Source organism: Macrosteles quadrilineatus, unplaced genomic scaffold (assembly GCF_028750875.1).
Source record: "Macrosteles quadrilineatus isolate MER2022 unplaced genomic scaffold, UCM_ALF_1.0 Scaffold_5__1_contigs__length_97177068, whole genome shotgun sequence".
Lineage (NCBI taxonomy): Eukaryota > Metazoa > Arthropoda > Insecta > Hemiptera > Cicadellidae > Macrosteles > Macrosteles quadrilineatus.
Genome location: NW_026542598.1, coordinates 74,500,471 through 74,517,577, shown reverse-complemented (window position 1 = coordinate 74,517,577; position 17,107 = coordinate 74,500,471). Strand labels below are relative to the sequence as shown.

The 17,107-nt window shown below is 33.9% G+C and overlaps 2 protein-coding genes across 5 annotated transcripts in view; one reads left to right on the top strand and one right to left on the bottom strand.

The window, feature by feature from the left end:
* Window positions 1–17,107, top strand: part of LOC128993989 (protein 4.1 homolog) — a 45,419-nt gene that overhangs the window by 24,932 nt on the left and 3,380 nt on the right. For 2 of the 4 annotated variants that reach the window (XM_054418156.1, XM_054418157.1), the window contains exons 11-19: window positions 413–505; window positions 2,854–2,936; window positions 3,812–3,980; window positions 5,201–6,553; window positions 7,300–7,413; window positions 7,631–7,744; window positions 8,755–8,847; window positions 9,220–9,429; window positions 10,245–10,434. In XM_054418156.1, coding sequence (XP_054274131.1) covers window positions 413–505; window positions 2,854–2,936; window positions 3,812–3,980; window positions 5,201–6,553; window positions 7,300–7,413; window positions 7,631–7,744; window positions 8,755–8,847; window positions 9,220–9,429; window positions 10,245–10,433 — 2,418 coding nt within the window. In that variant the 3' untranslated portion in view covers window position 10,434. The remainder of the gene's footprint in view (window positions 1–412; window positions 506–2,853; window positions 2,937–3,811; window positions 3,981–5,200; window positions 6,554–7,299; window positions 7,414–7,630; window positions 7,745–8,754; window positions 8,848–9,219; window positions 9,430–10,244; window positions 10,435–17,107) is intronic. The other 2 variants (XM_054418158.1, XM_054418159.1) reach the window with 2 other exon arrangements.
* LOC128995697 (zinc finger BED domain-containing protein 4-like) lies at window positions 12,402–14,066 on the bottom strand. Its single transcript, XM_054420715.1, has one exon. The coding sequence runs from the start codon at window positions 14,064–14,066 to the stop codon at window positions 12,402–12,404; it is 1,665 nt and encodes a 554-aa protein (XP_054276690.1).

The following is a 17,107-nucleotide window of genomic DNA, read 5'->3' as shown; positions in this document are numbered from 1 at the left end:
GGAATTCAGCTGGGAAATTCCTAATAAGCCATATCATTTTTCTAAGGATTTTATTATGGTTAGGTTTAAAAGCAGGATTACTCTACTGATGAGAATAGATTTTAAATGCATAAATTTAAAACAGAAACACACAAGTTTTTTAGCTCCGAAAATTATGTGTTTATTTGTGTATTTTTGTCAGTAAGGATCACCTGTTGTTAAACTGATCCATTAAAAGTTCTTTATAAACCCTGGCTATCTATACCAAATAACGTCATGTAATACAATTTTACAATTTTTTAACACAAAATTTTAGATTTGTTTGAAAATTTTTTCCATCATAATACTGGACTCAATTACTCGCTCACCATTTGAGATCTGGTGACACTAACCATATGAGTGTGTGTTGACTAACCACTAACGGTACTAACAGCTGGGCAGTGCCAATTCTTCCCAGTCGTCTGTCAGCTCGACCGAGGGCGAGTATGATGCGGAAACTAGCAAAGCCGATGATAAGCCTTCACAGGTTACGTATTCTCTCATCACTCGCCTGCACTAACAGCCTGATTGTACTCATGTACTTGCCTATGCAACTGTTGTCTTTTGCCCTTTCTGTTATGTTTCTTTACAATAGATATCGATGGTTCAGGAATATTCCTTGCTGTTCTCTCTACTTAAATATTTTCCTAGAAGTTGTTTTGTTACTTGTGTTTCAGGAAAGGTATTTCTCAAGCTAATCCATAGCCGTTGTATTGGAGTGGTCGAATTCAGAAATTTTGAATCTCGAATCTGAATAAAAAATTAGTGCCTGTTGTTGAGTTCTTGTACAGTTAATGTTAAATACAACAATTAGTTTTAAGTACAATAAATTAAATATAAACAGTGACAAATGCATTTTCACCACGGTTTACTTAATTTTCAATCAATTCTTATATACAGGGTGTCCCGTAACTCTCTGGACAAATGTATATAGCGTTATTGCTTAGGTCAAGACAAACACATTTCACCATAGGAACATGGGTCTGTGGTGCCTAGTTTTCCGTCTATCTGTATTTATGTGTTTTTTACAAAAAAATTAATAACTCCTAAACGGTTTGAGATACAGAATTGAGATTTTGCAAAAATGTTTATCTTATTTAGACCTATGTTTGTTTAAAATTATACTACATAACTACATAAAACTACATAAAATTTACTATTTTTTTGTGAAATTTGGCATCAAACACTTTAAACGGCTGATGCTTTTTTAGTAAAATTTTAAACAAAGATAGGTCTAAATAAGATAAACATTTTTGCAAAATCTCTATGCTGTATCTCAAACCGTTTAGGAGTTATCAATTTTTTTGTAAAAAACACATAAATACAGACAGATGGAAAACTAGACAGCACAGACCCATGTTCCTATAATGGTGAAATGTGTTTGTATTGACCTAAGCAATAACACTATATACATTTGTTACGGGACACCCTGTATATTTACTACACACATATCTTGCAATTATAACAACATAGTGATCTCATCCTGCAGTTTTGGCAACATCTGTAATATCCACTACCAATGCAACATCTTAATCCATTGATGCTATTGAAATAATATCGGAAAATGTTTTGATAACAGCGCAAAAAACATTTTCTCAAAAATTACTAATCACTAATTTTAAATACCTTTACCGAGCAATATCCTCAAACTGTGGAAGTTTAGAAATGTCAGCTGCGACTTAGTAAGCTACAAATTGATCATAAATATGAAATTCGGGGTTTAAATATGTATGTTCTGTGATTTAGTAGATTCAAGATTGAGATTCGTCACATCACTAGTTACATTATTTTAGTATTACAATGTTTGCAGTTAATGTAATGTTGATGGAGTAGCCTATTATTAGAGGTAACTAATCATAACATAATGTGGTTCTAATTTTGTTTGATATATTGCTAGCTATTTAGTTCAATTTCTAAACATTGATGTTTTCCATTCAATTTTACATCGAAATGGTGTTAGGGTACTTAACTGACTGTCTTAGCTTTTTGTGTCAATGCTTAGGCTTGCTTATAATGTGTAATTTTGAATAAATTCAACTTGACCAAGTGTATTCAGCTTTTTCTGAACGTGCCTGCAGATGCTGCTAAATTTGTTGTCAGCTCTATTTTTGTAAAAGTGTTATATGTAAAAAAACTAAATTGTAACAATAATCTTAAGTTAAAATGTTATGAATTGGAGTAATTTTATTATTCGTTATAGGTGTTATATTAGGCTATGATTCTACGATACCATAATTATCACTTTTGTTAAAAACAAAATCATCATTGGATTAGGTCTTACAATCAAAATATTTGAGTATGGTTCGAATTTTATAGATCAAGACTGGAGTGGAAACTCATAAACTAGTCACGCTATCTTAGAGAAGAAGAAGAATCCTCTCTGTGATACAGCTTTATACACAATCACTTTTATGTTCAATAATGAATTTGTCAGCTTTCCCACAGCTTTCAAACTTCTACTTTTCTATCAAAACAGCACAGTTTCACTCACTAATGGATTTTATTTCTGCTTCTCAATAAAGGTTAACACTGTGGTAACAAGATAAAGTGGATGTAAAACTCCACAAAACTGTTTAAATCAATTTTACCATTTCTAACATGGCATACTTTGTAATATATGCCCAACACAACTATCAGAAGGACTTTTCTGATAGTTAGATTAAACATTAGTCTTACTACTGCACTTTTTAGAATGTTTTTCGATTGTCAATGTTTTTTTAAATTTCCATCCATGAATGACAACTCTTAATCAGTTACTTCCTCTTATCAATATTATTATCTGAAGTCTTAACTCTTATGCTATTGTGTTTTATTTTATAGTAATTTTTTTAACAGAAACCAATCGGAGGCGTAGCAGTACTTCCAACCAAGGCGCTGGGTCTCAACAAGTTGAAGGAAAAAGACAAGAATACTTCCAAGTACGTTTCTGTTTGTTACTGCTTACAAAACTGTTAATTTGTATACACTTAAAAATACAGAAAAACCTCACTAACTCGACAATTTGTCCAGAGGTTATCGAGTTTGGCGGTTGTCTAGTTATCCAGAACATATATACTCATATATACATATATACATGTAGTGTATAAATACATTAATAGAGTTTCTCTGTTGTCATCTATATATAAAGCTAGGATGGATTTGAACTTTTGAGGAAACCGTAAGCCGCACACCTATCCAGCGCATACTTGAATGATAGGTCTTACTGTGAAACTTCCCCGTAAAATATCAGTTTTTCGACAAACCCTTTCCTAAGGGCAGGAACATCAATTGAAGAGCAGTACTTAATCACATTTAAAATATTGAAGATACATCAGCTGTTAGTTTTGTTTTAGTTTGTTTGGTTACTTTTCCTTGAGTCAACCTTTTCTATGTTTCATCAAGAGAAGTGACATTATGTTTTTCTTATAATGTGGGATAGTGTTCAAACCTTTGAGCAATTGATGTTGCATTTAAATGTTATCTAATAAAGTGACACAAGAACCATAGAGTTTGGAAGGAGCCCTTATGTGTCCCAACTGGGAAAAACAAAACGCATCAGTAGAGTATTTTTCCTTGTGACATGGTAATTGATCAAATTAAATTACATCAAGAACAACCGCTTAAACATCCATCATTTTGCATTGGTTGTGGCAGTGAAGAATCTCTGCCATAATCTCTGCGTTTCCTCCCTGTGGGGAGGCACGGGCAGAACAACTAGTACATACTATCTGGTAACATTTTATTTTTATTCTCTTTGTTAACTGACACATATTGCTTGATGATAATAAATTGTTAATTTATTTCGCTATTGTAGTGGCCTGTCGAACGAAAATGAACACGATGACGAAGAAAAAGAAAACAGAGCAACTGAAGGTGTTGTAATAAATACTACGAACTTGATTGAAAAAGAAAAAGAAGCCGCAGAATCTCCAAAGGGCCAGGAAGATAAGAAAGGAAGGGAAAGCTCTCTTTCAAAATTGAAGGTAGGACATTCCAATCGTAAAATATGGTTTGAATTTGTGTACTTTTTGTCGTACCTTTGAATTGGTGTAGCAAATTTTTATAGCGATTTGCCTGTATCTTTTTTGATCTTAGATGCTCTTTAGTGTGTCTTTTTGGTTTGAATAAATCAATAAAATCGTCAATAAATTAACAAAATTAATTTGAAACATTCCAATCAGAAGTTTAAATGGTTAAAGGGATGTTTTTATTTATTAAAATGACTTAAATTTAGTTGATCTGAAAGTAACTTGGTAAAATTAACCTTGAAATAGTGATTCAATTTTAATCCCTCCAAACCACCAATGGATTTTATCCAAGTGATAATTCCGCGGCCTCTAGGCCTAGCCTGAAGTAATAGTGAAAAAGATCCCAAGCTAGAACCTTGCGTCCTAGGATGAAAATAATGAATAAATAAATCCAATGTGCAAGGTTAAAAAAGCTACTTCCCTTTGAAAGTGACCATTGAAGAGCTATGCTACTATGTAGACCTATCTATTTTGTAAATATATTTTATTGTCAAATCTTTACTGGTGAATACTTATTTCTTGGTGATCTAGTTAAATGCAGATGTTTGGGTGTTTTAAACCTCATTCAGAAAAATAACTTTATTAAATAAATTCTAATTATTGACCTGATCTATAAACAACATAAACTTAAGCCAACTCATTAATTACTTCTCGATTTTGTTTAGTGAATAATTTTTTCTGCATTTTAAGACAGATCAATTTTGCTAATTTTTTAAATTGTTATATGAATCTACTCATTAGATGCATGATTATGAATCAAATTGCAGTTATTTTGCTCAAAATTTGTTTGCTTTAATAATGTACCGTGTGTTGTAGAATGGATATTATTTAATATTTTAAATTGGAAAAATGCTGCTTTTTTTAAAGTAGACCTAATGGTTTATTAGTAAAAGTAAATATTTTATTGTGATTTTCCCTTTAAACCATTAAACTGATGCCAGTGATTATAATACTTTATGTCACATCATGATATAACTTTTAACTGCACCATTTTAGAATCTCAGTTTACCATCCTTGATTGCTAAAGAATTTCCTTATCAATTTTCCTTGTCAATTGAAAAACTTATATTTTAAAGCAGCATTTTCCAATTATTGCTTTTTACATGATTTTATTTTGCATGATTAATTGTTGTTTGTTTTGTCTCTTTCTTTTTCCGTTGGTGTTGTAATTGAAGAGCCCAACATTCCTTTTTGGACGCAAGGAAAAAGATAGTAAGAATGTAGCTGATTCCAAAAATGCAAAGGAAAAAGATGGCAAGGATGAAGATGGTACCGGTAAAGAAAAAGATAAAAAAGATAAGGAGAAGAAAGAAAAGGAAAAGAAAGATAAAAAGGACAAAGAAAAAGAGAAAAAGGCCAAAGAAGAAGAAAAAGAAAAGCTCAAGAAAGAGAAAATTGAACTTGAATTACTCGCTAAAGAGTCAAAGAGTAAAAAGGACAAAGACAACAATGAAAAGAAAGACAAAGAAAAGAAGGATAAAGATAAGAAGGATAAAGATAAGAAAGAGAAAAAAGAAAAGGAGAAAAAAGAAAAAGAGAGCAAGAAAGACAAAAAAAGTAAAAAAGACGAAGGTAAGAAAGATGGTAAAGACACGAGTTTTGTTAGTGATAAAGACAGATCTTTGACATTAGAATCCTCCTTTGACACATCCTCGTCTCCTTCAAGTCCAAGTCAATTCAATGAAAGTGCAGAAGGAAATATTCCAGAAGGATCACCTCTTCCAATTTACACTAAACCTTATGACTATCTCGAGGATGGTTCTGACCAGAAACATAAAAAAGCACTAGTTGGAGCATTTTCATATGAAAACAAAGATAAATTAGAATCACCGAAGGATGAGCATGGCAACTCTTCAGGGCGTAAAGCTGTTGGCATAGCTTTCAACTACGCCCCAGGAGAGGCTCAGAAAGTTGCTGAAACTGCTGCTGAGAAAAGAAAAACTCTCTTGGAAAAAAGCGGGAATGAGCCTGATGTAGTACCTGTTGGATTGCGAACACCGGGACTTGATTATGTGGAATCAGCAGCTCGGAAAGAGCAATCCAAGCCTGGTGGTGATTTGTCACCTACGTCCAAGCGTGCTTTGGATATGAAAGGAGGAGGAATCTTTCATTCCGGTAAAGACTCAAAGCCCGGATCAACTTTTGGATCAAAAACTCCTTCAGAAAATCTTGTGACAAAAGTGACTGGAAAAGAAACATCTAAAGATCCCAAGTCAGGTCAACGAGGCACTGATCAATATGGCAGACCACAATTTGATGAAGGAATTATCAGTGGTGCTTATCCTTATGGTGCAGCCGGGGAATCTCCGAAACTGTTGCAAGATATCAACAGAGATTTCCTGAGTGCCGAAAGGAGTCATTTATCTCCAGCTGGTGGAACTGTAGCTCAAGCTGGAGGGCCGAAAATTGTGAAAACGACTACAAAATCCAGCGTGGTTAAAGATAGGGAAGGCGTCACTCAGAACATTGAAGAGAAAGTAGAGGACTTGCAGTCTGGAGAAGTTACTGTGTCTACGCATGTAAATAAGGTATGATTATTAGCGTTGATTTCCCTAGTTCAGCTTTATTTTGATTAATTAGAGTAGTTAGATTTTTAGTGTAGGATAAGATTTATAGTTAGATTTTTCAGAAGGATTGCAGGTTTGAGAAGAAGTAATTCTGCTATTTTGAGTATATACAACATTATAGAAATGTATGATTTAAGACAGTAAATTCAAGATTTAATTAACACTTGTTGCTCAATGAGGGTTGTCTTTTGTCAACGAGGTCCGCCAAACATGATTCACATTCTGTGGTTAGGTTTCTGTGGAAGGGGAGCCAACCTCTACTAAAATTTATTACCAGTTGACGGACATCAATTAGTAAAATTGCTTGTGAGCGTTGAAATAGGCAGAATTTATCATGGAATTTAAGGACAACTCTAAACTCTCTATTTATTTTTATTTTTGTATTAAATTAAAATTACATTCACTAAAATTAATACAAGAAATAGGTATTTAAAGTGAATGAATATAAATGTTTATGCCTCAACAAATACTGAAGTTATTCAGATTCGACAAGACTTACATTGTATGATTGATTAGAAGAATCACTGCTCTTCCATTCCGTGAATATTTACTCATTCCTTGTTTTTTGCTGCATATTTGATCTTAAAACCTTAACCTAAAGCTTGACAGTATGGCTAGATAACAATTATTTCTTTATTTAATAAAATGAACATATCCGTATTACCTGAATGTGAGTTTGCTCTGACTGATGATGTTATTTGTGACAGGCTGAAGGGTTGGAAGACGCAGGGGGAAGATCTCCGTATGTTACAGCCACTGCTGTCACCACACGGACCGCCACCACCCATGAGGATCTGGGCACCAACGCTAAGACTAGTCAGGTTAGAAATAACCATCGTCTCATTCACTAAACTAAATTAGACAAATATATATCCAGGTGTATATAAGATAGTTTTATTTGTAAATTAAAGTCTATAATTGTGCAGCAAATTGAATTGCAGTTGTGAAAAAGTAGAATGTCTTAGTAGTCATGAAGTATGTCTTAGTATCAAAGTAACGTAGCCTAATAGACAATATCACATGTATTTGGTATCGTAGGTGGAAGAAACAACCGTCGCACAAACAACAACCCACAGTGCTACCCGACAGGAGAAGAGAGTGGTTACACAAGAAGTACGAACGCAATCAACAATCGTTAGCGGAGACAATCAGGTAATATTTTTAAAATCATTCATAAAACCCTGTTTAAAACTTGAGTTGGTTGGTAATTAAAAATTACAGTCGGGTCCACATAAGTTTGCAGTTGAGGGAGGAGCCTATTTACCATATGGTTTTAAATGAACCAATGAGAACCGTGCGGTGTTGCCAAATCTAATAGTACCAGCTGATTAGAAAAAATTGCTTAGTATATTTTAATTAGTGTTGTCAACAGGCGATGTGGCAACGTCGCACTAGCCTTGTCTTGTGATTGACTACCACCAACTGCAAACTTACGTGGTGGATAAATGCTTGGATGATAAATTCTCAGAACAACCAAGTAGAAGAAGCTGTTTATCATTGCAATATCTTATAACTCATGTTTTGAATATTTAAAGATTTTTTTAATTCATTGCTTTGACTGGCCTATGTCTTTAAGACAATCGTTTTTACCTTTGTCCTGTAATTTTTTTTATGTTTTGATAGTACATTTTTTGTAGTGAATAATGCAGCGAAGCTATTACTTATGTTTTAGTGCTATGTATGTTTTCCGTTGTTAATGATAGCTAAAATTTATGTTTTACCGTCAATTGTGATTTGCTTGCAATAATACATTCATAGTTATTATTATCATCCCATTAGCTTGTAATGCTGTATTTTTATTTTTGAAATGTTGAAATGTGGACTCACTATTAAAAATTGGAGAGTTGATCACCACAATAAAATGATTTATTAAATGGAATTTTTTTCTTTCATATTCTGTATAATGATCTCTTATACTAGATTACACAAATCTCAATGGTGTCTATTTCTCTTGATCTTGCACACATTCGACTGAACTTGTATTGTCTGATGTCTTTTATAATTTTATTTTTACAACTTAGTCGTGAAAAGAGGCTTTATGAGTTGTGAATAGTAACTAAAGTAACTCATTGCTACAACAGTTTGTGGCAATACAAATGAGTTTGTTAGCGTGTGAGTCCACATTAGCATGTTTGGCTGATCGTAGCATGTTGTTGTCGTAGCTGAGTAGACGTTCCAGCACGTCCTCCTCTAGCTCAAATGACTCCGGCACTCCCGTGGACTTTGACGGATACTACGTCAATGGCAGCTTCCAGGTAAACACCACGTCACATGAACACATTAGTAGAACGTTAATATTTGTTGTTATTTTGATATAGGCCTGTGTTAAAACTAGGTGTGGTCGATGACATATGTTTTTCTTTCAGTAAAATCTTTTTTTAGACTCGAAACACTAAAGGTAGAAAATATGTTGTTTTGTCAACTTATATGCTACAATTAAAACCAACCTCTTCATCAACTACAGTTTTGTATTGAAAAATCTGGTTTACTTTAAACATTAACTACTCACTTATCAATTATGGTAAATTTTTAAATTCTATATCTAACGATGCATAATGGTTTGTTGTGTTGTGATACAGTGCTTTGTAGTGTTATGTATTACTTTTACACTTGTTTGTTGTCGCTAGAAGGAGCCGATAGTCCATACGGAGACGATTGTGTACACCAGTGGTGGGGAGGGGAATGGTGGGCTGCGGTCCACGACGGAGGTGCCTGTGGTTGCCACGGAGACTCGCACTGTCGCGCTAGAGAGTGACGATGGCACGTACTCCGCCACGGGAGAGATTGTCAGCTCACAGACCATCAGCAGCAAGACACGCACAGTGGAGACTGTCACAGTAAGTGGATTACCATTATCAACAGCTTCTGTTATTGGGTTTTGTGACATTACACAGTAAAGGCTGGTTTATCATCTCATATAGGCCAGAAAGGTTTTTTTTACAATAAAACTGATAAAATCCGTTGGAGTCTGGCATATTTACCAAGCAATTTTTCAAAAAGGCTTAAGAAAAAATTTTGAAAGTGAAAAAGCATGTTCTGATGGTTTTAGGACAGTTTGACAATCGTTAATAATATGTGGAGCTTCTACATTTTGCACATTGAATGTGGAATTGACTGTAGGAAGAAGCTTGAAATTAATTTGTTCAAAATTATGTAAAATTATTGCTATCTGTGAAAACCTTAAAAAAGCCTCCGAAAATCATTTTAAAAACCCCATTTTTATGTGAATTTTTTCTGTGTGATTAAATTGTGGATCTAATCCATTTTGGTGTTCACATTCTGCCCAATTTTTCACAGCCTATCTGTAATGTATGTTTAAACAAAGATTTTTCATTTTCTGAAACATTCTTTTTACACATAACTATCATTTTCAGATACGTTCTGATAATTCCCTTCCACTGGGTTTTTTTTTTTTTTATGTGAAAATGTTATAATAGGTATCATCTACATTTACGAATCCTCTCTAGAGTCAGGTTGGGTTAGGTTAGGTTTGAACCGTGGCATAACCTAAACTGATTCTGTGTTGTTACATACAACTTGTATAGTGGCAGCGAATAAAAGGAAAAGGAGCTAATTTCCCAATAAACGTGTTGATTTCAGGCATCAATACGTCTTTAGTTTATAAGTTTGTCAATAAATATCTATGTTTTAGTACAAGACAGAAAAGGATGGTGTGGTAGAAACGCGGGTGGAACAGAAAATCACTATCCAGAGTGACGGAGACCCGATAGACCACGATCGGGCTCTGGCAGAAGCCATCCAGGAGGCAACAGCAATGAACCCTGACATGACCGTGGAGAAGATCGAGATTCAGCAGCAGCAACAGCAGCCGCAGCACTGAGGTGAATCAAATAAGGCACTCGGTAACCTGGCACTACCAGATAGTAGTGTGTAACATCTACTGTACATTACATGTACAGCCCAACCCCAAAAGAACATATCAATTTGTAGTCGGTATAACCTGACCAGTCTTTGGTTGTTGTGACTTAATATACTATAACCTTCAGTGGCGGATATAGAATATTTTTTTGGAGGGGGCCGAGATTAATTTAAGGTTAGGTTAAGTAATTTCAAGTAGACATGCCTTGATACTTTATCTCAGTTTTTTATTCATGATAAATAATAATTTATATAGGGGTGTGCGATGCAGCAATTTTTTTTCGATTCGATGCGTCGATGCGATTCAAAGAATTTCGATTCGAATCGATGCGATTCGATTCGATGCAGCACGGCATGATTTTCTTTCAAAATGATTTACTGCTTGTGTTTCTGTAATGGACCATTTGCCTTAAAGAGGTTCAAGTAAAAAAAATTACTAAGTTAAATGTTTTATGAACAAGAGGATAGTTGTTGACCTAACCTCCTGCTGATAGACACTGCTAATTTTATGGTTAGCCTAATAAAATTCGGACTTTTCAAACAATTAACAAAGCCTTTACAGCAAAGCAATTTTTACTATTAGTGACCTGTATTAAATTAAACTGAGTAACTTATTTTACAAATGATGTTATTTTATTTCCATTTTTATATTGTTTGCTTTCAATACTTTGGGTTTATTCTAAAGGAGTCAGAAAAAAAACAAAAAGTAAATAATCAGTGTTTATTGTCTCTTTGATACATTAATACATTATGTATAATAAATAGATGTAAAACTAAAAATAAAATTGAAATTAATAAAAAATTGTGTTTAACTTAAAAAATATTCAAAGAGATCAGTGAGTAGGCATATCAAAAAGATAATCTATATATTAATCAAAACTTAAAAATAAACTCTTTGTAAAAAAAACATTACTAGATGAATTGTGAAATAAATACATTTTTTAAATAGTCTAAAAGTGTCAAGAGAAAATACACTGAGGAAAAACAAACAAGTAAATGGCAAGAATGAGATCACCTATTCTCAAATGACCACGGAATATAAAAACAACTAGTAAACTAAATGACTACCCGTGATTAAAAATTAAAAATAAAACAAAATATTTGAACAAAACCACAATAGAAAAATAATACTGAGATCAAATAAAGTATTAAAAATTGACTAAATAATATAGATGATACTATTTACAAAACATGAAACAAATAAATATATAATAAAGACAATAACAGATAAAATAAGAACTTACTAACAGGAACAACTTGAGGAAAATACTTGACACATTTAACCTATTTAAGAGAAGACACAAGTTTGATATTGCATTGTTCTGCAATTAAAACTACTAATAAATCAAATAACTATGGGTTGGAATGCTTTTAAATGTACAAAAGATTCTTTCTAGGATAATGAATACATTTTTTGTCAATTACATTACAGATATGTTAGTTTTATCATTTTTACATTATTGTTGGTCCTTTTCATAAAGTGAAATCTAAAATAATGTAATCAGTAGGTCTTACTTGTTTAAAAAAGAGTTAAATAAAAAATAACAAATAAAAATGAAACAAGTAAATGCCAAGAATTAGCTAACTGTTAGTTTGTGCAGTTTTTTTCTCAAATTATTAGACTATATATATATAGATCAAAAGACTAGTAAATGAGTAAATGACTATTTAAATATCACAAATAGAACAATATATTTGAACAAAACAACAATAGAACAACAACAATAATAATAATAATATACTGAGATCAAATATGAAGTCAATTTATTAGAAATTAACTAATAATATATGATAAAATAAAAGAGATAATATTATATCTACACAAAATGAATCAGATAAATAAATAACACTCCTACTAATAAATAAAATAAGAACTTACTAGGAACGACCTGAGCAAAATAGACTTGACACATAAGCTGTACCCTAAGCTCTAAGAAACAAGTTTGATATTGTCATGCAAAATAACAAGTTGTTCTGCATGTGCAGGAAGCAATTCCCTGCGTCTAGAAGTGATGGTGTTTCCAGCTGATGAAAATAGTCTTTCACTTGGTACAGAGGTGGCCGGAATGCCCAGATATTTCAGGGCCACTCTTGCAATTTTGGGAAATAGATATTTGTTTCTGTTCCACCAAGAGAGTGAACATTCATTTTGTTTTATTTTGGGTGACTTTAAATACATTTTCACCTCAATGTCAATTTCATCATCCGTACTCTGTGACAAAATTTCTGGTCCTTCTTCGAGATACCTAAAAATACTTCTTGAATTTGACGGAGCTGTCTCTTCACTAGGCGTATCTATTTGACTTGGGGTTGATTGCTGGTTATCCCTAAGTTCTTTATTGAGGTGTGTCTGAGCTCGAAGGTGAAGCTCTGGGTTTAAGCCCGCCAGCTTGTACTTAGGATCAACGAGGGTTGAGATTAGGTAGAGAGGGTTGGATTCAAGAGGTCCGAATCGTGTCCTTAGAGATCTTCTAACAGCTTCCCCAAACTCGGTGCTGCCATCTTTTTCATCTATATCTACTAGCACCTTCTCTATTCCAAACATCATTGGCAGAATGGAAGAAATTGTCGGATACGTTTCCCCACTTGAAAATGAAGTAGCTTCAACGAGGGGTTCAAAAACCTTTAGGACACTTTCAGCCAAAGCCCACTCGTTGCCTTTTAAGGTGTTTATTTGTGTGTTGCTCCTGCCCAACTCAAGGTTTATTGCATTGCGGCATCGAACTAGTCTTTCCAACATAAAATATTGGCTATTCCACCTAGTTGGAACATCTTGGATTAGTTCTAATGGCTTTTGCCCAAGATTTTCTTGTTCGCTTCTTAATCTTGCGTTTGCCACACTGCTGCGTGTGTAATGGCCAACTATGGTTCTGCATTTAGCCATTAGGTGGCTCACAGGAACTGTTGCCTTAATGGCATCCTCAACACACAGTTGGAGAACATGGCCAAAGCAGTCAATGTGAGTCCACTGTTTCCATTGGGAAATTGCTGATCTCATGTTGTAGGCACCGTCGGTCACAGCATATATCGGAATTTTATTTACACCAATGAGACTCTCTATCTCCCATTCTTGGATTGTGTCTTTTATTCCCTTACAAAGATTGGCACCGGTGTGCTGAACAGTTAATTGTTTCAGTGCTAGACAGTATGATTTTAATTCAAAATTGTCAGTAAGACAATGAAATGTCAGCGACATGTATCCGTCATGTTTTTTAGATGTCCATCCATCTGTAGTGAAACTCCATGACTGCAGGTCATTGAAACTTCTCAGTTCATTTTTTATCTTCTTTGTCAATGCTTCATGCATTTTTGGAATCACACTTCGGGAAAATGTGGTCCTGCTCGGTACTTGGTATCGAGGGCTAGTGAGCTTCATAAGTCCCTTGAACTCCGCCTCTTCCACGATTGAGTAGGGATGGAATCCGGCAACTATAAATTTTCCTATTTGGTTAGTTAGCTGGATGGCCTGTGCATTGGTTGGGGGCCATAACTCCTGTTTTTGGAACGCGCTCTTAATTGTAGGTTGAGACGTAGGCCTACCATCATCAACGGATTTGTTCGACTTAAGTGTAGATGTTTTGCATTTTTTCTTCATCCATTCGGATTTTTTTAGCTCATAGTCTTTAAAGGCACTTACATGTTTTCTTTTCAAGTGATTAATTATTGCAGTTGTCGTTCCTGTAAAAAAACGTATTGCTGTAAACTTAGCCAAATAATAATATTGAGTCAGTCAAGAATGGTGAAATCTTCACTCTCATTATTTCTTATTGTTTAGTTTAGGTAACATTAGGGTACACTTCCATATCTGTTGGCACAAACAACCGAATGAGTAATATTTATTATTCGATTGTTTAATTCGATATATCGTTTGGTTAGTTAGGTTAGGTTAACCTTACCTAACTAACCAAACGATTATCAAATAATCAATATATCAATCGATATTTTTGTTATGGAAGTGTACCCTAACATTATTTGATAACGGAACTTGACTTTAATTATTTTATTTCTTTATTTATATTTTTAAAAAACTTGTAATTTCTAGCATACAGGTCAACTTTCACTGGATTATTTAATAATTATTGCACAATGATTCATTTTTATATACCTAGCCTGATTCATTTCAGCCAAATTAAAATACCCAGCTAAATTTAAATATTAGGCTATAGTTTATATTTTAAGTTATGTTGATGATTGCAAGTTTCATTTCATGTTAAAATAAATAAATGCATTTAATTCAATCCAGCCTATCCATTATCCAATAGATAAAAAGCATTTTAAGCATACCCAAACTTATTCTATAACAAATATAGACAAGTGCTTATGAAATTTTTTAAATAAGTTATGCACAGATGCTGGGAAATTAAGTGGTTGAATTAAAAATAAAAGTATAATTAAAATATTATTAGCATAGCATGGGATATGGTACATTTACACCATTTTGACTTTGATATTGATTCAAAGCCTATATAAATAATTTTAAGATTAGCTGACTTAAAATATAAAAAAGTTGAGTTAAACATTGTTTTAACTAACTTTAATTTGTAACTTAAACATAGTAGGTCTAAAAAGACCATATTAACAAACTTTCAAAGTGGAAAAAGGGCACAGTTAAAAAAAAATCTGGTGGTAAGACTTTCCATATAAAACTATCTTAAATTAGGCCTTTTTGTGATTTGATACATAGGCTATCTATGCTAAATGAATGCCTATTTCGTTGATTTATTTTCAACAGTCTAAAGACAAAGTTATTATCAGTTTTACTTTTTGGGCGAACCAAATTAATCTTTCAAAAGTTGATTTTTAAGTCTACAACTAGGTTAAGTAGGAAAACAAGACGTACCTGTTTTAGCAGCTATTTTAGTTCTGCATGTCTTACAAACTCTTGAATCTTTGCCTTCGCAAAGAAAATACTCATATATCGGGTTTTGGTTTGAAATAACCACGGTACTGGGAGCGGGAGCCGAAGTTCCCCTATCGGTATCGATAGGGGTAGGCCTAGCACATTCTGTATCTGATTCTACCTCTACAGGCACAACGTTTTGGTTTTGGCTACTTGTGCCGGGAATAGCCCAAGAGGGATCGTCTACTATAGCTTCCTCCAACTCTTCAAACATTGTGAAATTTATTTTAAAAAGTCCACATAAGCATCCGCGTCGTGTAACGAACTAAGCAGACGTACTGTCACACACCCTTATCAATCACTACGCAACAGCTGTGGCCCTTGGGGGTGTGTCTGTAGCGTAGCAAACACGGCAGACAGCTCGGCTCGGGTATTTACTCAAGGGAGGTACAGAAGAGCCTTCGATGACGTCAGCTGTCAGATCTCTTGAGGTAACACCATTACCGCAACGATACGGAATTCAGTCATCGGCCACGGTGGTGTAGTGGATAGCGTGTCGGGCTGATAATCCGATCAACAATTTTTTTCATATCAGCAAGTTTGGTTGGTTTGGTTACGTTATGACAGTTTAATGTTAAAAAAAAGTATAACATTGAGTTTTAGGCATTTATAATTTTATTTTATGAACAAAACTATTTTTTTAGATTAGTAAACCTTCATTTGATTTTTTCATTATCAGCACGTTTGGTTAATTTGGTTAGGTTATATCAGTTTGATTTAATAATTGGAAAAAATTAAGATTAATTTTATAATTTTTCTTAATTTTATAATTAAGTAGACCTAATAGTGAAGTAAAAATTACGCGCTCTGCTCTCTACTACAACGCTGTTAACGGAGGAATTTTGCACTAAACTATGATGTCATCGTTGCCTCATTTTTACCTCCCTTAAGTCAGACCCCTCGGCTCGGCGGCTTTACGACAGCTGGTTATACAGTATTGCACAATATTGTTGCTAGACTGAGGCTATTCGCACGTCAGACATCACGTCTGTTCCAAAATGGCACCATTTTACGTTCTTTAATCCAGTTATTTTTATAACTGTTTATGAACATGTTGCACATAAAAAACCCTAGTATTAGGAATGGAAGTAGGCCTACATCTAAACCTCATTAGCCGAAATGGATGGAATAAACTTCATGCTTCACGTTTTCTGCCAGAAATATAAATACTGATTATGAAATATGAGACTGTTCTAAACCAACGTCATATTGATGGTCCATTGGTTGGTAGGTCCATAGCGTCATACTTAATTATAAAATTATAAAATTAATATTATAATTTTAAAATTAAACTGTCATATTTCATAAACTAACCGGACTTGGTGATGATAATGAAAAAATCTAATTATGGTTTACTAATCGAAAAAAATTTTCTGTCCATAACATAAAATTATAAATGCCTCAAATTCTAACAAAAGATGTAATCGCACGCATGTCATCGATGGGACCGGCCTGGCCTTGGCCCCTTTACATTATTTTATAATACTGGAACTACAACGGGAACGGGCTGTGACGTCATTTTGACGTGCGAATAGTCACTTCGCTACCCGATTTAACTTGCTCGGCAGCTAGGCTGCTGTGTTGTGTTGTAGAAATGAGCATCGATAGTCGATTTTCTTACATCGAGTGTAGATTACCGATTAAAATCGATGTTTTCGTGGATGCTACTGCTATTAGGACAGCGATGGTGGACTTATTCATCCCTTTTGTGTGTTGCGATTCCGATTCCTCTGTTG

What these genes read in the sequence shown, in the direction of transcription:
- LOC128995697 (XM_054420715.1), bottom strand. Translation starts at nt 14,066, where the DNA reads ATGAAGAAAAAATGCAAAACATCTACACTTAAGTCGAACAAATCCGTT.